Source organism: Miniopterus schreibersii (assembly GCF_964146895.1).
Source record: "Miniopterus schreibersii genome assembly, chromosome: 13".
Classification (NCBI taxonomy): Eukaryota; Metazoa; Chordata; class Mammalia; order Chiroptera; family Miniopteridae; genus Miniopterus; species Miniopterus schreibersii.
In genome coordinates, this window is record NC_138113.1 from 49,802,899 (window position 1) to 49,825,137 (window position 22,239).

The window sequence follows — 22,239 nt, forward strand, 5'->3', positions numbered from 1 at the left end:
TGACTTTATCTTCAGCCTAATACATCTTTCTGTGACATCCAGGTTGAAATGGAAGAGGTGATTGATAGTTTATGTTTACATAGGTAGTTCAGATCTGAAATTTTTTAAAAAGATACAGAATTGTCCCTGGCCAGCATTTCTCAGTGGTTAGAGCATCAGCCCATGCACCGAAGGATTATGGGTTCAATTCCCAGTCAAGGGCACGTACCTGGGTTGCAGGTTCAATCCCCAGTTGGGGCACATGCGGGAGGCAACCAACTGATGTGTGTCTTTCACTTTGATGTTTGTCTCCTTCTCCCCTCTCCCACTCACTCTGAAAATCAATGGAAAAAATAGCCTCAGGTGAGGATTTTTTAGAAAAGATAAAGAATTGCATCACCACTTCTAGAAGAGGGATGTTTGGTTAAAGATTTTAAGTACAGGGCTGAACCACCCTGCAGAGTCTGTTGGTGTAAGAGCAATGTCCTGTTGCACCCACACTTTAAAACTGAATACTCTTATAAAGAAAATGGCACACTGTATTTCATTTACTTATATTAAGTTTGAGGATGCATTTCCATGGTGGTTTATCAGAAGCTCTCTTACTAGAATTATGAGAACTAAATGGTTGCAGTATGTCAAAGGTTCAGAGCTTTTACAATTTAAAAATACCTTTGATAATTGTCTGCTCTGTGGGAAAAGTTGCGTGGGTTTTGATAACTTTTAAAAAACTATTCATTTGGATACATAAAAAATGAACATATTCACACTCCAGCTTTTACTGCAGGCCTTTGAAACTAGAGGGCAAGATAGATGGATTGAACTCTGGATCTTCCTGATACAGAATTGGAGGAATAGAAAAAGAACTTTCTTTGACTAGTGATAGATACTTCTAACCCAGCTTCATTCTTGAGGTGGAAGTTGATATAACTATTAATTTGCATAAAATTAATTGCATAAGTGTATACTGTTTTCAGGAGTTGTGTAACTCCCGAAAGAAAGTGTATATTCATAACCATATCCCTGTTTTATTCTTTTTGAGTCATCACCGCTCACATTCAGCTAGTTTTTGAGGCAAAGTGTTTTAATATTATATGAACAAACAGTAAAAATTCTGCATTGGTAAGCACATTATAGGTACGCAGGTGAATTAGGCATCCAGCTTTGTCTCAATCATTATGTTGTGCAACTGTGCCCCATCTAAAGTGATTTTATTTTATTTTTGTTGTTAATCCTCACCTGAGGATTTTTTTTTTTTTTTTTTTTTTTTAGAGAGCATGGAAGGGGGGCGGTTGGGGGAGAGGGGGAGAGAGAGAAAGAGAAACATTAATGTGAGAGAGACACATTGACAGGTTGTCTCCCACACTCGCACCGACCGGGGTGGATCAACTAGCAACCCAGGTATGTGCCCGTGACTAAGAGTCAAACCTGTGACTCTCCAGTGCATGGACTGACGCTCTAACCACTGAGCAACACTGGCCAGGGCTAAAGTGATCTTAAGAGAATGAAAAACCTAGTCACATCTGGTGCATCCCATCTCCTGGGACTTCTGGCTGAGGCCTGAGAGTGTGATCGGAAGCCTACCAGGATCTCTTTTGACTTTTATTGCTTGTGGGTATGGAAAGACGCGTTTGGAAACTGGTCCTCTCCCGTGCACCCTTGCTCTGCTTAGGAGCTAAAGCAAGCTGGGGGCGAACAGCTGCCTTTTCTTCTGTCAGATAGATGTGTGGCTCCTTAGGAGCTGGCATTGCTTTTCTTCTCCTTGGCTCTGCTTTGAATTGAGAATCACTGATAGGATCAACTATTGCTTCTTCAATAGAGAGCTAGGTTTAGGTAGTTCAACTTGCTTATTTCTAGATATTTCCTCTTAAGCCCAGACAGAACAGATAAGATAACCTTTGGACTCTTTGTCCATGGTTTGTAAAAACCTGATCCAGTTGAAAGGATGCTGCCTTTTCAATACCTGGGTAGTTAAAATTCCGTTCTTGAACTACTGACCTCTTTATTTTCTCTCCTTTATTTTTTCTTTCACTATAACTGAATGATAATGTTTGAGGAATCAAGGCCTGACAGCATCCATGTAGCATTTTACAGTATGCCCTAGCCCTGCTGTAAAAGAGGTAAGGTTAGATCACCTCCAGGGTAATTATTAAAGATGCTTATTTATTTCAAGCCTTCTTTGGTTTGAGATCTTTCAGTTTCTTCCAAGACAACTGGTCTCTCCCACCCATCTCTGGTCTGGTTTCCCCAAGAGAAGGTTTTGGGTTTTTTGTTTGTTTTTCATTTGTTTGTTTGCCTAAGAATCTACCTTCCTTTCCTCAGCTCCCTTGGACCCTGAGAAAAGGTTTTTTTCTGTTGGTTTTATATGAAATATTCTTTAAGGCTCTTGACATAAGTGGATTCCTTTCTGGGTTATTTAGGCTGACACAGTGATTGCTGTTTCCTGTTACATCTCTACTTTTTTTTCTCTCTTTAGAAAACTATGTTAACATTTTCTTTTCAGTTCTCCTGCCCATCTCAGGTTAAAACTTCAGACATTTACTTAGAATCATAATCCTATCTTTAGCCAGTGCTCTTAACCCTGAATGGAACATACATATGAAGGAAATTGAAGACATATCAGGGGTCAATGACTACTCATGGAAGCATTTAGAAGATAGCTCTTATTTTATAGATCAAGGGGCCTATGCAGGAGAGCGATTTGGTTTTTATGTTTTTATTAGAATGGTTAGCTTCTGCAGAGAACACACCTTAAACCAGGCCTTTTTTTTTTTTTTTGAATTTATCTTTATTGATTTCAGAGAGAGGAAGGGAGAGGGAGAGAGAGATAGAAACATCAATTATGAGAGAGTCATTGATTGGCTGCCTCCTGCATGCACCCGACTGGGGATCGAGCCCGCAACCCAGGCATGTGCCCTGACTAGGAATTGAACCGAGATCTCCTCGATCCTAGGTTGATGCTCAATCTCTGAGCCACGCCCGGCCAGGCCAGGCTTTTTTTGAGTATGAAAAGTGACTTCCATACAGTGTGTGTTTGTTGAGGTCAACCTATGTCTGTGCATTGCTAGTGTTGCAATGAATTTGAATTAAGTATCTGATTTGGAAAAATCTTCCTGAAATATTTCTCTCATCTAGGTTTGTGAGTAGAGGTATATACTACTTGGAATTAATTGTTCTGATAGTTGTCTTTTGTTAAGCCATTTTTAGAAAATGGCAGTTGAACCAGTTATTGAAGAGTTCTCCCTTTGGGAAAACTGGCCTTTTGAGTAGAATTCAGTAACACATTGATGTGATTTTTTAAAAAATTTGAGGTCCCATTTTCTTAATCTTTTTTTTGTTTTCCTAGTTCCATCCCGGAAGTCAGTTTTGACAGACCCAGCCAAAGTCAAGAAGCTGCAGCAGAGCGGTGAGGCCTTTGTGCAGGATGACTCCTGCGTGAACATTGTCGCACAGCTGCCCAAGTGCCGGGAGTGTCGCTTGGACAGTCTCCGCAAGGATAAGGAACAGCAGAAAGATTCACCTGTGTTTTGTCGCTTCTTTCACTTTAGAAGGTAAGGCATTTTGGGCAAAGCTCTGGTAATCTGGGCCCTATAGCATATTTCTCCCCCCACCCTCCTCTTCTATCAATGGTAAATCTAGAACTAAAAAGAGTAGAGATACTATTTTTGATCTCTGATTTGGGAATCTAGACCTTATTGCATATTATTTCCTTCACGTTCTCCCTTTTAAATTTTTTTAAAGCAAAGAAGTCTGAAAATACAAACTTCTAAAAGTAAGAGAAAAATGCCAAAGGTTCTGGAAAACCGCTACAAATGACTACTGTTACCTTTTCAATGCATTTTAGTGCTTATATGGTCATAAAATGTATTCAAGCATACCTACTTGGTGTATTGTACAGGCACATCTCAGCTTATTGCTCTCTGCACATACTACTTTTTTTTTTTTAAACAAATTGAAGGTTTGCGTTGCCTAAGTTGAGCAAGTATATTGGTGCCATTTATCTAACAGGCTCAGATGGTGGTTAGCGTTTTTAGAAATAAAGTTCAGCCCAGCCGGGCGTGGCTCAGCGGTTGAGCGTCAACCTAGGATCCAGGTGACCCAGGCGATCGGGGTTCGATTCCGGGTCACGGCACATGCCCGGTTGCGGGCTTGATCAATGACTCTCTTATCATTGATGTTTATATCTCTCTCTCTCTTTCCCTCTCCTTTCCTCTCTCTGAAATCAATAAAGAGATATTTTTAAAAAATAAAATTAACAGTCATACATTTAAAAAAAAAAAATTCATGTTTTTTTTTTTTATTGTTGACAGTATTATAGATGTATCCCCCATTTCTTCCTCTTTGTCCCCCTTCACTCAGCCCCTCCCCACCAGGCCTTCACCACACTGTTGTATGTTTCCCTGGGCTATGCATATATGTACATAAGTTCTTTGGCCCATCTCTTCCTGTCCCCTCCACCCCCACCCCTCTGAGACCTGCCAGTCTATTCCATGTATCCACGCCTCTGGACCTATTTTGTTCATCAATTTATTTTGTTCATTAGATTCCACATGTAAGAAAGATCATGTGATTCTTGGCTTTCTCTGACTGGCTTATTTTGCTTAGCATAATCTCCAGGTCCATCCATGCTGTTACAAAGAGTAAGAGATCCATTTTTTACAGCCGCATAGTATTCCATGGTGTAAATGTCCCACAGCTTTTTTATTCACTCATTTACTGATGGGCACTTAGGCTGTTTCCAGATCTTAGCTATTGTAAATAATGCTGCTGTGAACATAGGGATGCATATATTTTAGACAAAATGGTATTGCACACTTAATAGACTACAGTATAATGTAAACATAACTTTTATGTGCACTGAAAAACAAAAAAAATTAACGTGACTTGCTTTATTGCAATATTTCCTTTATCGTGGTGGTCTGGAATGTATATACTGTACTGAATCTTACTTTCCCAATACTTTCCATGTCCATAGTAGGAACCACTTGATCGTGTTAACTCTTTCCTGCAGATACTTTTGAATAAATGTTTAAGAACCCATAATATTGTTTGATAATTCACTTAACCAATTCCCCTGTTGGTATTAAGATTATTTTATATTTTTTGCCACTAAAAATGTAGAAATGATCATTTTCTTGTTCACATCTCTGACTGTTTACTTTCGAAGGATTGCTGAAAGTGCTAATACTAGGCCAGGTGTGCGTGTTTTAAGGCTTTGATACATGTGTTCTGCCACATTGCCCTGCGGGAAGGCTGCACTTGGGTCCATGCCCTCTGGGAGGGTTGGAGCATTCCTGTCTCTCTGTAACTTTGCCAGCAAGAAGAGGCATATCTTTTTTCAAAAATCTTCTCCAATTTTGTAGACAAAAGCTTTCATTTTTATATATTAATTTTTATAAGTTTTTTATCCTGAGTGAAGAAAGGAAGCCATGTCTTGTTTTTGTTTCAGTTTTTGCTTTGTAAAAATATATAAGTAAGCAGTTTGTCCTGGTTACAGATGAACTTTAGATGTGATTCACTTTCTCAGAAATCTAGATACTAATTCAGCTAGTTCTAATCACAAACAGAATAGTTTACTTTAATTTCTTCCGATTTCCTTCTCCCCTGTAGTTTTATTAAGATTAAAGATTGCTGATGAACTGAATTAAATGCATAGGCATTTTAGATAATTCTAGTTGTGCTGGTAACTTTTAGATTCAGGCTTAATGAACTAGAATTTTTTATATAATAGTTTGCCCCATTCATTCCTGCGTAAATTTCAAAAGCACCATGATAAATTGTGTGTGTAGCCTTTAGATCTGTGACAACTGCTAACATGTTAACATACACATACATTATTAGTATGTATTCTGAATAACACCTGGCCCAGAGTAAGTTCTCAGTAAAGGTTAGCTCTCTTCTATTTACTCTCTGGAGAAATTTTTGGTTTTTTACACAAGTAAGTGTGTTAAAGTGTATGTGCATTTGTGGGTACTTATATTTGTTTTGAAGAAAGCACAAAATGGTACTGCTTTGTGCAGATCTCTTCCTATTAGAGACTTGGTTTCATGTTGTGGCTCCTCTGCTGGGGAAGATGTAACTGGGCTGCAGGAGAGATTGTTTGGTTTTGTTTTAAGGAAGGACATTTTAGGGAGGGGATAGTTTTTTTCTTTTGAATATTAGAGTGTTTTAAAACCACTCTTGTAACTGTCTAAAAAACATTGGTTTATGACTTAGCCGTTTTCCCATTTTTGACCTCTTTGGAGGGGAAAGTGCCTTTGCTTAATGTTGCATAGTAGAAGCCAGTCTAGTAGACACTAGAACAAATTCATTTCTTTGGTTAAAAAGAATATTAACATGTCTCCAACTAGACTGACATATAATGTATTTAAAATAGATTAAAAACTAACACATAGCTTAGAAAAAACATGCAAGTGTCAAAAATATTTAAAGAGAATACTGAGAAAGTATTCTGCCTTCCACTCCACTTTCTTAGGTACTGAGGCCCATCTTAACACTGCCGCTCACTCAGAAGCCTGCACCCTAATTTGCAGCTAGGATTCATATGAGTGCCAAATACCTTATGGATCTACGTGGTCATGGCTTCAGTGACTGTCCAGGGTTAGCCTTCCCTTTGTATTCAGATCTGATCAGGTCATTTGTACCTTCTGTTTATCATTTTACTCCTGTGGTGACTTGTGATTGTTCTTGCCCCCAAGTCCAGCAGGTGTTCCCCACCGTACCTTTTGGAAATTTTTAATCTTTCTACTGACATTGCTGAATAACAATTGGCTGTGGAGATTATAGAAAACTGGGAAGAAATTTGTTAATTTAAATAGTAACTATACGTTGTAAATTAATTTTTATGTGTGAAATGCACCTGTTTTTTTCTCTACCTCCTCTAGGTTACAATTCAACAAACACGGTGTGTTGCGGGTGGAAGGCTTCCTAACACCAAACAAATATGACAGTGAAGCAATTGGCTTGTGGTTGCCTTTAACCAAAAACATTGTGGGGACTGATTTGGACACAGCAAAGTATATCCTCGCCAACATTGGAGACCACTTCTGTCAAATGGTGATTTCTGAAAAGGAAGCTATGTCAACTATTGAGCCACACAGTAAGAGCATCTCTTAGGGGGTAGGATTTTTGAGTCCCAACTTGATTTTTGTTCCTGAATGACACCTAAGTCCTAATTGATTGGGTTTCATTTTTACTCCAAAGTTTAGATGACTGTTGGTATAATGAGGTTGCCTTTTTCCTTTCGTAGCAGATTCTATTTGTTGGTTTCATCAGTCACCTGTCTGTGGGGTGTATTTTGGGGCGATTACCAAAGGGGTAGAGCTCCTTCCATGTTAAGAAAGGTAAAGGTGAGGCGGTGGTGGATTTGCACAGCCTTACCAGCAGCGTGGGCTCACCGAGGAGATGAAGCTAAGGCTTTATTTTCAGACAAAGGTTCTTAATTAGGAATATGTTTCAAAGAAAATTAGAATGGACAGGCTCTATTACAGACCTGCTGAATCAGTCTGGGAGGTGGGTCCCAGGAATGAGAATGGGAACAAGCCCAGATAAAATGATAGTTAAGGTTTTAAGGAAGTAGGTGGAGGTTCCAGCCAGGTGAGTGCAGGTGTCCTCCACTCTCACACTGATTGGGCAGCCCAGTGCGCCATAGGGATCAGTCACTGTGGGTGACACATTAGAGCCCAAGCTCCTTCCATGCCATCTTAAGGTCTGATGTCTAGGAGGACAGTACACCTCTGTCTGTCCGTGTCCCTCTGTAAAAGTGAGATATTCAGCCAGAAGCACCAAAGGGCATCTTTCTTTTAAGTCTCAGTTTTTCCCCCATCATTTTTTCTTCCCCAAGTGGTTGACAGTTGCAAGTGAAGCCTTTCCCATTCTTCTAGTGGATAGCTTTCCAGACTTTGTGTAGGCAAATAATGTTTCAAAGAAGCACCTACACATATCAATCTTAAGAATTTTGGCTGCATGTACCAGAAACTAACTGAAGCTGGCTTAAGAAAAAAAATAATTTATTGGACAGTTATGGATACTATTACATCTCAGAGTCCCAGGAATGGGAGTTGGGGCATTCTCAGGAGCAGGGATTCAGAGCTAGGTTGGGAGATGGGATTGTGAGCTCTGGGACAGCCAGAGTCATGCTGAAGGAAAGAGCAGCTTTAGAATCACTGCATTCTGTTGGGGTAGCAGAGACTCTAATAAAGTCAAGAATCTCATTAAAGTTGTTTTTCCTGTAATCTTCTATTCAGGACAAATGATAACTAGTTTTCTCTTCAGTAGAGATACAAAGTATCTTTATTATATACACTTAATTAAAAGTAGATTTAAAGAAGTTTTTAAGTACCTGGTCTAGAAGGTGGCACATAAATGACTGGAATATAGAAACACTTCTTTGGAATATATAATTCATTCCTGAATTAGCAGGGCTGTTTTAAGCAACCGATGTTTATTTTTTGCTATAGATGAGTCATCTGAAAAATGCATTTTTTTCATACAGAAATAGGCATAATTAAGAAACTCTGTCCTTGAAGGTTTAAATGTGATTAACCTTTCCTCTTTGCCTGTTAGATTACTCTGTTCCTCTTTACTTCCTCTAACTGGCTGGTCAGTTGGAGAGAGGAACTCACTTTGAATGATACTGAAAGATGCCACCACAAGGTGTTCCCAGGGGGATTACACTCATCCTGAGATTAGGAAGCTGATCTCAACCTTTATACTTTTACTTTCTCTTTTTAGTGACAAAAAGTCATTAAGTGGTGGCTCAGAGATCCAAGAATATTCTCTAATAAAATAGTCTAGTCCAAGTGACCAAGGTGAAGTTCATAAAATCTCATTTGCAAAATGCTTCAAGCTCTGTGTTGTGTAATGAGCTATTGCATTGTAATGAAATGGCAGTAGTTCACTCAGCAGTTGGATTAATTCAGTGCAAAATGAAGTTGGTCGTTTGCATTGTGGTCGGTCTGAAGAATCAACCATGAACTCGATTGGGGGAAAAAATGTTTTCCATAGAACAAGAATGTGACAGTATCTGTCCAGTCTTGTCCAGGAGAGAGAGAGAAAAGTGTTCTGATCAGCAGACATTGGGCTTCTCTCTGACCCAGGAGAATGTTCTCCCTCAGCTCATACTCCTTGAAGCTTTATGGTACCTGATTTGATCACCTGATCTGGCATTTCTGCATAGGTGGGGGAGTGGGTTATATGTCCTTGCCCACTTTTGGAAGGCCCTTCCCCCAGTTATCAGGGCTTGGCCATTGGAACGGAGAATGCTCCTTTGTAGAATTCTGGATTATCCCTTAATCTGTTGGATATTTGGTTAGCATGAGTCAACCTTGGGTACCCACATTACTCTTGGCACTAACAAAGTTGAGTTTCCAACTGTCCCATGAAGGAATCAACTGTGGACTGTTGTGCCCCTGCTAAGTTAATGTGCAGCTACCTCTCATTTCCCTAAGTGCCCTGAGGTTTTTAATGGGCAGTCTGAGTGGATTCAGGACATCTGTGAATAACCCAAGACTACACCAAATGTTGGGTTTGTGTATCTGAGTTGGTGTTTTTTCCTTTGGAGAAAGCGTGGTCCATGCTGCCTTCAGATTCTCAAAGGGGTTCATGACCCTAAAGGTGAAGTGTCACTGCTGTGTGTATTAGTGGTGTGCAAAGCTCCTTGGAGGGTGGGAGAGGCGGGGAGCAGGGCGTGAGCATCTCCTGGGGGGTAAAACTGCACCTGACTACTTATGGTGCACAGAGGCCTGTTGGTAGGGTGGAGTGTTGAGCAGAGTTAATGGGAACTCCAGTCAGGGAGGAGTAGCATCAACTCCCCTCTCCCCTACATGTTTTATATCAGAAGCCCTCTTCTCCCAAGACTAAGTGGTTTATTGATTTTTGTAGGACAGGTTGCTTGGAAGCGCGCTGTCAAAGGTGTCCGAGAAATGTGCGATGTGTGTGACACCACCATCTTCAACCTGCACTGGGTGTGTCCTCGGTGTGGGTTTGGAGTGTGTGTGGATTGCTACCGGATGAAGAGGAAAAATTGCCAACAGGGTGAGAACTGACCTGATTCTCCTCCAGGCCCCTTACACACTTAAGTGAAGCCTTTTATTGCTTTGTGGTGATGGATTCCTGGGGTGTTTGGGGCCAGAGTCCATGAAGAACAGTTACTACAAATCAGTTATTTGCAGGTGCAGCCTACAAGACTTTCTCTTGGATAAGGTGTGTGAAGAGCCAAATTCATGAGCCAGAGAACCTCATGCCCACACAGATCATCCCTGGGAAAGGTATCACGTGGTGCAATGATTTTTTCCACCTTGTTTTGTTTGGTTAGCTCAGAGGGCTGATGATTTCATCTTACTATGTGTAGTATAATTAAATGCTAATTTTATTTTCGTGTGTACCATAAATTGTCCAGAAATGTGTAAAATAGTGCCCCCCAAACTTACTAAGGTCTTATAACTAGTCTTGGGGAAGGAAAGGAAATTGTACACTGGGGGAAGACACTTAGGGTGAAAAGGAGGGCTTGTGAGCTCTGTGCTGCTAAGAAATGGTCATCCTGTGGGAAACGCCAGCTTCTGCTTTGTAATGTGGAGCTTGAAAATGCCTAACGTCCTTGCTCAGATGTTGCCTGTGCCCTTTTTAGCCCTCTATGATGTTGGAGACATTGTCCATTCTGTAAGAGCAAAATGGGGAATAAAGGCAAACTGTCCCTGTTCAAACAGGCAGTTCAGACTCCTGTCCAAGCCAGCCTCAAAGGAAGACGTAAAACAGGTACTGCTGTTTATGCTACATTCACCGTCCTTGTCATTGTCTGTCTGCGTTCAAATAACCCAAGGACTCCTGTAGTATATTTGAAAGGAACGTGGGGACAGCTGTCTGTGGAAAGAAAATTCATGTTTCATGTGACACTTCATAGACCCATTCTCACTTTTCACATTACTGTTGTGGACCTCGTCTGTGGCCTCTTTCAGTAGGTTTTTAGTTTTTGTTTCTCGAAAAAGCAAAAACCTCCTCTATTATAGTCTACTTAATAAGTTGCTGTCAAATTTATGTGGGTTTTTAAAAATGTCTCAAGTTTTGCAGAGTTAAAATGATTCAGATAAGCTCTAGAATTTTTTAAAATACTAAGTATACCCTACCTATAATACATTTGAAGAGTTGAAGGAAATAATGTCGAAATGAACCATTATGTACATTTCCTTGGTGCTCGTGCTCTTCCTGGAGGCATCCCCTCCATCTCCACCGTCACATCTCCCCCCACTGTCTCCCTTCCTCTCACCCCAGCAATCATCATTCCACATTGTGTTTACCAATCAGTGTTTTTACATTTACATAAAGGACAGCATGGGTAGAAGAGTTTTGACTCTGGAGTCAGAACTGAATTTGAATTCTTTTTTCCTGCCATTTTCTAGTTGCATAACTTTGGCTTAAATGAACTGATTTACATATGCTTCAGCCTCCTCATCAGTAACCGGGGGATAATGAACAATGACGGTAGCTGGGCAACACAGTTACGTCACGTGTAAAGGGTGGGCCGGGACCTAACAGGACTTGACACTCCTTTTCCTTCTCAATGTATGAATAACCTCCCCAGTTGAGTTGTGAAGGCAGTTTTTAAGTAACAGATAAGTGATGTGCTCTTTCTAGTTTTTCTTTTCAACTTGACTTCTTTTAAGAGATGCTCACTACATTTTAAAGCCCGCTCCGATGTGCTAAATCAAGGAGGTATTCTTTTCTCTACATCCTGTTCCTTCTGAAATCACAGTTACACCTCTCCTGTCCTGCCTCCTCCATTCACTCACTCAGCAGCCCTGTTTTGAGCGCCTTTTCAGGGTACTGGGGTGAGTTCACAGGGACATAGGCACAAACTGGTCATTTTGAAGCAACACGGCAGATGGAGCAGTAAGGATATGTATAAGCGAGATTGGTGTGCTAAAGGGGTGTGGGTGGAATATTTTGCTGTGTTTAAATTCTTAGCACATCTTACATTTCCATTAGTAATACATAAAAGCTAAAAAACTCAAGTATCTCCTACCTTATAGTTCTGCTCTGTTGATGTCCAGGGCTGTTAGTTGGTTTTGTTTTGGGTATTTGTCTCTTACTGGTGAGCTCTTAGGGGAGAAGGTAAGAAAAGAAAATGTAATTTTTCACCTTGTGTAAAATTCTTTTATATTCAGACTTCCTTAGCTGGAGAAAAACCGTCTCTTGGAACCATGCTCCAACAGAACCCCTCAGTGCTTGAGCCGGTGGCCATGGTCGGGGGAGCTGCCTCCAAGCCGGCCAGCAGCAGCAAACCAGCCTGTCCAGCTAGCACATCTCCTTTAAACTGGCTGGCAGACCTGACCAGTGGGAATGTCAACAAGGAAAACAAGGGTGAGAGTTTCCTGCTTTCCCCTGAGTTCCTGGAAACTTCCATCCATTTGGGGAGGGACTGGGCAACCTCAGTTGCTGTGAGAACAGAGTGGTTAGAGGTCATGTAGAATGGAAAGTGGTTCCCTGTAGTCACCCTGAGACTTGACACAAATGCCAAGTGTTTTCAGAATGCAGCACCAACAAGAACTGTTGCTGATGATAGCACCCTGGGTTAGGTGGAGATTGAGACTTTGCCTTCCTCTTCTTCTTCTCCATACAGTTCCTGTTTTGTCTAATGTTCAGTGTTCTGGCTTCAGGTTTTTTTTTCCTTTATCTGTGCTGTTGTCTCATCTGTGCTTGATGCTTGATAATAGTATAAAGAACCATGACCTTTGGAATCAGGTAGTTAGATTAGAATTTACATGATTCTGCTTTCTGTTTATGTTAAAAAGAAAAATTACAGGCCAATTTCTTTCATTCAAAGATCCTAAACAAAATACCAGTGGGTAGAATTCAGCACTATCAATAAAGGACTTATACAGCATGGACAAGGGTGTCAGAAGTGCAGGCCTACGTAGTAAAACATTCAAAAAGTATAAGAAAAATCATGAGACAGAAAAGTAGTAAAATTCAATACCTATTCATGATTTTTCTAAAAAAAAAATCTTAAATTAGTAACTGAAGGGAATATACTTAACATAATGAGCTTCTACAATAAAACTGACGGTTATCATCATAAATAGTGATTGAATTTTTTAATTGATTCAGTAGATTTTTTTTACAGTGTCCCTCTGTGTTCAGGAAAGAGACAAGTGCACTTGCTATCACTTTTATTAAACATTGTACTGGAAGTCTTGGCTTTTGCATTAAGGCAAACAAACAAAATATTAGAATTGGAAAGAAAGATAAAGCTGTTGATATTTACAGACAATCTAATTCTACACCTGAAAAATCTAAAAGAATCTCTATTTAATAAACATATCTATCAGGGTTGCTAGTTACAGTGTTAATTTACAAAAATCAATTGTATTTTATAGACCAGGAACAAACAAATAGAAAACAGAAGGTTAAAAAAATACCATTTACCATAGTATCACCTGGATATTCAGTTTTGTTACTGTAATACCAGTGGGAAGTCCTTGTCTAAATAATGTCATTAGTATTTATCCTGTTAAGTTTTTTGGTTCCAATAAATGAAAACAGGTTCCAAAGTAGTTCTGTTAGTAGAAGATTAGGAAGGGATTTGCTTTTCAGAATGCTTTTCCATCTGGATGGTTTGGTTTTCTTTTTAGAAAAACAACCAGTGATGCCAATTTTAAAGAATGAAATCAAATGCCTTCCACCCCTGCCCCCTTTGAGCAAGTCCAGCACAGTCCTCCATACCTTTAACAGTACGATTTTGACACCTGTAAGCAACAACAGTTCTGGTTTCCTACGAAATCTCTTGAATTCCTCTACAGGAAAGGTATGCATTTGTTTTACTGTTTGTACTCCACCTAGCAGAAGTGAATAGATGAGACTAGAGAAATTGAAACAAAGTAGAAATGGGTCTTATGAATCCTAGGCTTTCCTTCATGGGTATAGAAGGCCATGCCATTGGCAGGTGGGCTTCCCAGGGTTATAGTACTGGGCTGGGCAATTTTCTCCTCTTATACTTTCTCCTGTTCCCACTTCTGTGAGTTGTGATGTCAAGTGGGGGAAGGGGACTTAACTTTTTGTCTCAGGGTCCTGGCTTGGACTGTTTTCTGGATATGTAATGTGTACTTGTCCTACCATTATTGGAATGGGGTTTTGATGGTAGGAAACAACGTATTTAAGACTTGTATTCTTTCTCAAATTTAGACAGAAAATGGACTCAAGAATACACCAAAAGTCCTTGATGACATCTTTGCCTCTTTGGTGCAAAATAAGACTTCCTCTGATTTATCTAAGAGGCCTCAAGGACTGACGATCAAGCCTAGCATCCTGGGCTTTGACACTCCTCACTACTGGCTATGTGACAATCGCTTGCTGTGCCTGCAAGATCCCAACAACAAGAGCAACTGGAATGTGTTTAGGGAGTGCTGGAAACAAGGGCAGGTAAGGGGGTCCTTTGCTCCCCCAACCCAGTTCAGAGCCCCCTTCTTGGTACCTTTGGCAGACTCTGACATCCTCCCCCCATTATAAGTCATATGTACTTTATTTCCTATTTTAAATTTATTATTTAGGGTGAATATAATTACGGCAGAGTGTGGCCAGGAGGTTTTGATTGCTTATGACTAGTCATTGGATTTTTTATTTTTTAAAGATGAGGGGGCTATTTTTTTTTTTTTTTTTTTAATATATCTTTACTGATTCCAGGGAGAGGAAGGGAGAAGAGAGAGAGAGAGAGAAACATAAGTGGTGACAGAGTCATTGATTGGCTGCCTCCTGCACTCCCCCTACTGGGGATTGAGCCTGCAACCCTGGGCATATGTCCTGACCTGGAATCGAACTGCGATCTCCTGAAGCATAGATTGATGGGCAGCCGCTGAGCCATGCCGGCTGGGCAGTCATTGGATTTTTTATTTTTATTTTTATATATCTTTATTGATTTCAGAGAGAGGAAGGGAGAGGGAGAGAGAGCGACAGAAACATCAATGATGAGAGAGTCATTGATCGAGCCCACAACCCAGGCATGTGCCCTGACCGGGAATCGAACCCTGATCACCTGGATCCTAGGTCGATGCTCAACCTCTGAGCCATGCCTGGCCAGGCAGTCATTGGATTTTTGATGAGAGCATTCTTGACTCAGTTATTCTTGTGTGATGAACCTCAATAGGGGAAGTGGGAGTATGACTAGGAGTCTGATGGGATTTGGAGGATTACACAAAATAATGACAATCTTGTTTCTCTTCCCTGAATTAAAACCTTGTGCTGCAGACAATAGTGCGGTGGAGGTCTGAGCAGGGAGCAGGAATGGGGCAGGAGGTCAGTGGGAGGAAAAAAAGAGACTTCTGTAATACCTTCAACAATAAAGATCAAGAAACAACAACCCTTGTGCTGAAGGCAGTTTTAGGTGGGCCAGAGTCAAGTGGTTCATCTTGTAGTTGATGTGTAGTATCCTATGGGGTTTGATTTACAGAGCAGCGTTGTTCCCTCTTAAATTTTGGTTAATAGTTTAGGAGGTGAATGGCTTTGTACACCTGCTCCTCTGCTTTCTTGTTTTGGTTTTTGTTTTCTGAATCTTTGGCTTTTCTTCTGGGCTAAATGGAGTCCTCACTAAAGGAATATTTTGCTCTTGGACAAGGCTAGGACTTAGGGAATTGCCATATAGAAAAATGTGTGTATTTAACCAGAAAATTCTAAGAAAAATTTTTTTCAGTCCTGTGTACTAATAAGATTTGTTCATGACAATGACAGACTGAATTTAGACCAATAACTTAATTGACATAATTTTTAAAAACTTTGAACTCATTGCCAATATTTTAGTCAGACTCTTTGACAAAGTTCAGGATTTCTGGCTTGTCTTATAATCAAAGGACTCTGCAACCTCAGGTCCATACTCCTGCCTAGCAACAACACGTGGGAGGCCAGTGGCAGTGCCCTGTTTGGCCTTTGTCATGCCACACCTTCCTGGCCCTGAGCCTTGGTGCTGGTATTCTGTGAATACTGGGAGTGGAGTCAGCAGGTGTGATCCTTGCTCCTAGAAGCTTACTAATATAGTTTGAGAACAAGGGGTGTGTTTAACAGATGAGTGGTGAAGACAGGAAATGCTGTGGGAGCTCAGAAGTCTAAGCTGGCACTTTAGGATCTGAGGCAAGATGACCCACAGAGAAGCAGGCAGCAGCCACAGGTGTGGGGTCAGAGCGGGAGGACTTCCAACTAAAGTCTTTGTTCTCTTTTCTAGCCAGTGATGGTGTCAGGAGTGCATCACAAATTGAACACTGAACTTTGGAAACCTGAATCCTTCAGGAAAGAGTTTGGAGGTCAGGAAGTCGACCTAGTTAATTGCAGGACCAATGAAATCATCACAGGAGCCACAGTAGGAGACTTCTGGGATGGATTTGAAGATGTACCAAGTATGTATTAAAGACCTTTCAGGAATGTTGAGGATGTGAAGGGAAGGGCACAGGAATAGCAGGAGTCTGAGACACTTTGGTGGCAACAACAGCATTTTCCAGGATTTGGAGTTTAAAATTAGCATCTTCTCTTCCCTTTTATTTTTTCAAAGTTTATGTTTTGAACTGAGACATTCATTTTGTAGTTTCTGTGCTTCAGGTGCTTCCACTTGTGCCCAGTAGGAGGGGACCACAAAGCCAGGGCTTATGACTTGAGGCTGGTGGTTTCATGTGTGTCTCACCTTTATCTATCCTTTTTGTTTGTTTGTTTGTTTGTTTAACAAGGTAAATAGACCTGAAGGTGCCAGGGAATGTGGATTCATTTAATACAGGGTTTCCCCGTCACTGTCTACTCCATGTAGGTGAGCTGGGATTGTGGCAGTAAGAAGGCTCGTGTGGCCTGTGCTGATATTTGGCCGTTTCTGTGGTTGGCCAGTCAGTAGACTGTTTCTAAGAATATGAAGTGCACGCTGGGCTCTGTGGTTCACATCACAGCAGTGAGTCACCAGGCCCCCATTCCTGCTGGAAGGTTCAGCCATTTCATTCTTCAGACTCAGTAATTCAAGTATGCTCATTCATCCCTCATTCTTTTCAGACATACTTTCACATTATCTTCTGCTTCCTTATTCCCTGTACCTACATTTATAGATAATGACCTTTATTTTCACAGACTTTATAATAAAGTTACAGCTAACTCTTATGTAAGACATAATGGAATTTTCCATAGGTAGATGCCAAGGCAGAATTTCAGATGTAAGATATTTACCTAGGGATCAACATCTGTGAAATGAAGAGAGAGGTGGGAAGCAGGACTGGGCATGAAAAGGAGTCAGCTGCAAGGCAGACTCAACAGAGCTTCAGCCAGTGTGACAGGGAGTCCTGGAGCAAGTATCGCCCCTCATTGTCTCAGATTGGGCTGAAGTGGGAGATGTCAGGGCCTTTACTCCCCCCGCCTTCAGTTTCTAGATACTGGAGCCCTGGGAAAGGCAGTGACCTGGTAAGGCAGCTCTCTGCAGCTGAGGCGGACCCTAAAGCTGTGTTTGAGCAGCAAGACCTTTGAAGAGGATCTGGTGATACAGCTACCACAGTGTGCTATCCAGTTAGGCCTAGGTTCACGTCCTGACTGATGATAGGTACTTCTTATATGAGCTCGGTGATTTAATTTTTCTGGGGCTCAAACTTTCCAGAGTCAACCACCGTTTGCCTTTTCCATATAGCCTTTTCCATATAATGATCCTGCTGCCCACCCCCAGCGTACCACCCACACTGAAGTGCTGCTGGTGTTCCAAACATACACTGTTCCCTGTCTCTATTGCCCCCTGAATGTGCACCTGTTTAAACTAGGTTATGGAACAGTGCTTGATTGTCTGTAAAACATTATGCAAGTGTTAGTCCTTAAGAGCCCAAGCTCTGAATTCAAACCTGGGTTGCAGTTCCAATTCTTCTAGGTGACCTTAGGCATCTGTTTCTTCATCTGAAATTGAGAATATTAAATAGTGCTTAACCTCATTGGGATATTGGTTTAATTGTAAGGATTAAATTATTAAAACACTTAGCAGAGCCTGGAACACGGCAAGAAATGAAATAGTGGTTGTCATTGCTGTTAATCATAATTATCAATATATCTTTTCCAATGAGCACTCCTTGAGTCTTGGTTCCTTGGCATTGCCTGCAACAGGTAATAATTCTGACTATTCCATGAAAATAGTTCTGATTAAACACTACATGTATCGTCCAGAAGACGGGATGTAGGGGGCAGAGTGTGGGCCCTAGGTCTCCCTGGACAGAACAACAGCTACTTTCAGTCTCTTGGAGTAAAACCATTTCTGTTTCATGCTAGCCTCAGAAAATGTTTTTTTTTCCCCTGTGGTCTTTGATCGTTAAAGTGCACTGCTGTTAGTTGCAGAGCTGCTCACTTCTTCCAGAACTCAGTATGCAGGAGGAGACTAGATCTGAGTGAGAGGGACAGTAGTCAGACACCACCTAGATGTAATGGAGAAAAGGGAGTGGCTAAAATCTCAAAGAATGAGTAGCAGTTTAGTAAGCATCTAGAAAAGACAAGGTCCTGATACAAATAAGTAGGTGATCTTTATTTTGCTACCTCTTGCTGACTGCTGGTTATGAATGGATTTCTTGGCACTGTAGAGAAACAGCAGTTGATGGAGGGGAATAGTAAAGAAAAATGACACATATACAAAATGTATCAGGCTATGAAGATTTTTCCAGTGATAAATAAATTTTATTTTCATTGTTAAGCATAAAATGCTCATTTGCCATTTATTTTGGTTTGTTTCTGAGTTAAGAATAGAAACAATTCAGTTTTTCTGCTTGTTTTTCAGACCGACTGAAAAATGAAAAAGAACCAATGGTGTTAAAACTTAAAGACTGGCCACCAGGAGAAGATTTTAGAGATATGATGCCTTCTAGGTATGATGATGGATTTGGGGGTAGATGATTCAGTCCTTCACTTGGTAGGATAAATTCTTTTTTGAGATGGTGTGAGAAAATAGTTCTCAGGGAAATATGAAAGTTCCCATGGTTTTACTGGGGCTGATTTTTCATTTCTACTCTAAAAACTTTTGAGATGTATATTTCTAAGTGAGATGAAGTTACTGACTTTTAGATCTGGCTGGCTAATGGAAGCTTTGCGTGTTTTCCCTGCAGTGCTCTGCCAGAGAAGAGGTGGCTCAGGTGTGCAAGTGCTGAATTGGAGGCAGTAGTGGGATCAGAACTGCCAGGGTTCAGTGTGATACAGTCATGTCTTGTGTTAGACAACACAAGACAGATTGGTAGATTAATTTTCCTAATTTGAGTTTGAACCTTGAAAAGGATCCTCAGAACTATTGAATAAACCTGAGTGTTAGATCTTTTGTCTGAGATATTCCATATCATTTTGATACATTTTTGTGGTGAAGGAAGGAAGAAGACGTCATTTATAACCTCTATAATTCTGTTAATGTTTAGCTGTCTCCATCTTCATAAGCAGAGGTATTTTTGTTCCTTTTGTGTAGAAGGAACAAAACAAATCACACAATAATGAATTAGAAAGGCAAGCTTATTTTTCAGATTCTTTGTTTTGTACCAGGTTTGATGACCTGATGGCCAACATTCCACTGCCTGAGTACACACGGAGAGATGGCAAACTGAACTTGGCCTCTAGGCTTCCAAACTACTTTGTTAGGCCAGATCTGGGTCCCAAGATGTATAATGCTTACGGTAAGGAGGAAATGACTAATTTGAAAAAATTATAATGGAAATAAAGCAAATCAAAATGTTTGGAAAATTGATTTGTGGGGGAGGAGATAAAAAACCATGTATAATCTCAACAACACAGCAATAGGCTTTGTTTTTGCATATTTCCTTTCATTCTTGGCCAAATGTATGTGTATTTCCTTTTCATAGTTGTAGTTGGGCATATGCAATTTTTTATTTTTTTCTCTTATACACCTAATATTATATTGTAAAATCTTTACATGTTGCTTAATAGTTCTTTCCAGAATTTTTAAATTAAATTTATTGGGGTAACATTGGCTAAAAACATGTATTTTGGTAAGTCTACTTACTACCCACCTGACCTCATAGTTACTACAATATTACTGACTATATTCTATATGCTGTGCTTTATATCCCTATGACTAGTTTTTAACTACAGGTTTGTACTTAATCCCTTCACCTTTTTTACTTGCCCCCCCCAACCCCCCTCCCATTCATGAAAAAAAAATTTTTTGTTTGCTTCCTAAAGTATGGTATGACAACCATCAGTTTGTACTCTGTACCTATAAGATGGTTTTTGTTTTCTGTGTTCATTTAGTTTTCTAGATTCCACATTTAGGTGAAACCATATGGTGATGTCTTTTTCTGCCTGACTTCTATAGTTTGATTTCAGGTAGTGTGATACCTTCAACTTTTTCTTTTTTCTCAAAATTGCTTTGATTCCCAAGGCTTGGGAATTTCTCATTAATTATTTCTTTGAGTAGGCTCTATGTTCCCTTCTCCTCTTCTCCTTCTGGTATATACATTATCCTTATGTTGCTCTTTCTGATGGAATCAGATAGTTCTCATAGAGTTATTTCTCGTTTTAATTTTTTTTATTGATTTTAGAGAGAGAGGAAGGGAGAGGGAGAGAGAGAACATCGATGAGAGAAACATCGATAGGCTGCCTCCTTCACGCCCCCTGCTAGGGATCGAGCCCCCCAACCTGGGTATGTGCCCTGACCGGGGATCCAACCAGCAACCTCTGACGCTCAACCAGCTGAGCCACACCGGCCAGGGCAAGTTCTTTCTTTTTTTTTAAACTTCAGCTCTCTTCTTCCTCCTGGGTCGTTTCTAGGTTTCTATCTTTGAGCTCACTAATTCCATCTAATCAGCTTTGTGTCCAGTGCTCTCTAATGCATTCTTCATCTCATTTGAGTTTTTCAATTCCAGAATTTCTTTTCCTTTCTTTTTTAGTTTCAGTCTCTGGTAAAGTGCTATTTTCTTCCTGGGTTCACTGAAGTGCCTTTCTAAGTTCCCTTTGAATCTCATTGAGCTTCTTCTAACTGCAATCTTAAATTCTCTGTTATTTAAGGCATACCCTTCCATGAGTTTGAGTTTAACATCTAGAGACATTTCGTTTTCTTTCTGTACTCCCATGTTGCCCTGGTTGTTCAAGGCATTTGATTGGTTATTTCCTTGCCTGTGCTTTTGAGGTATGAGTTCTTTTGTTGTTTAGATGCTGTTTTATTCTCAACAGTTTAGCAGGCTGATGGGTAGGGTACTTTCAAATTTTTTCCAGTAGGTGTACAGTACACGTTTTACAGTACACGTTTGTTTGTTTTCTCTTACCTGAACTATTTGTGCCTCTGGGATTGAGGTGAAGCAGTGTCCTTTTGGTTAAGGAAAGTGCTGCATACCCACTGGAATAATTGGTGTCCCCTCTGTGACCGACTTACCTCAGTTATGGGACCACTACCACTGGTGGGGGGTTATATGGCGGGTGGTATAGAACTGGTTTAGTAAGCTCCCAGGACTGCCTTTTTACTAATGATTGATTGGCCCTGCTGTGTTTTTTGGAAGTGTCTCCCACTGCCTCTGCTAGGCTCTGTGGGATGAGTGGGACATGGAGGAGACAAGTTTGTGATCTTGTGGCTCCTACGCCCTGCTAGCATTGGCCATGGGTACTCCCACCGTCCGGGATTCTCATTTTTCTTTACCAGTCTCTACCTGGATGGATGGGGCTTTGAAGACAAGTTTAGCATTTGTGGCTCTGCCCCCTTTCCAGTAATGGCTGTCGGCAGTGCTTTGTTGTTTTAAGCTTCCCAAACACCTCTACCAGGGTTCTGCTAGGATGGGGAGGATAGAAGGGAGATGCTTTTTCTCAGGGGATGATGACTTCTGCCCCTCCGTACAATCTAGGCTATAGTGTGAGGAGTGCAGTCTGACTCCCTGCCTGCCCCCATTTTGGGTACTGAGCTCACTGGAGCCATGGTGGGTGGGCACCCAGCTCCATCTGTGGCCACCCTTCCTACCCTTACCCCCCCATCCTGTCTCCCCTACTCTTTCCACTCTGCCCCATCTTCAGATGTTTCAGTGGGTGGATCTTTCAGGCATGTTTGTGTGTTTGAGCAGAAAGGGGGGTATCCTTTGTTGAGTTATAGTCATCCTACTTGTAAATTTAAGGGAGAAACAAAGGAGTCTGCTCATTCCACCATGGTGCTGACTTCACTCTATCATATTAGTCCTTAATAATCTTTAGTAAGTTAATGTTTAATAGTTGCATGGTACATCACTGAATGAATGGAATTTTATTAATCATTTCAATGTTGCTGGACGTTTAGGTCATTCTGCAATTCCAGCTGTTTTAGCA

General features: G+C 40.8%; 1 protein-coding gene across 7 annotated transcripts in view; it reads left to right on the forward strand.

The window, feature by feature from the left end:
* The window catches only part of KDM3A (lysine demethylase 3A), a 49,362-nt gene that overhangs the window by 21,464 nt on the left and 5,659 nt on the right, over positions 1-22,239 (forward strand). For all 7 annotated transcript variants that reach the window (XM_081156385.1, XM_081156384.1, XM_081156381.1 and 4 more), the window contains 11 exons: positions 3,326-3,530; positions 6,864-7,078; positions 9,862-10,014; positions 10,152-10,247; positions 10,607-10,734; positions 12,141-12,336; positions 13,608-13,780; positions 14,158-14,394; positions 16,184-16,355; positions 18,734-18,821; positions 19,480-19,610. In XM_081156385.1, coding sequence (XP_081012511.1) covers positions 3,326-3,530; positions 6,864-7,078; positions 9,862-10,014; positions 10,152-10,247; positions 10,607-10,734; positions 12,141-12,336; positions 13,608-13,780; positions 14,158-14,394; positions 16,184-16,355; positions 18,734-18,821; positions 19,480-19,610 — 1,794 coding nt within the window. The remainder of the gene's footprint in view (positions 1-3,325; positions 3,531-6,863; positions 7,079-9,861; positions 10,015-10,151; positions 10,248-10,606; positions 10,735-12,140; positions 12,337-13,607; positions 13,781-14,157; positions 14,395-16,183; positions 16,356-18,733; positions 18,822-19,479; positions 19,611-22,239) is intronic.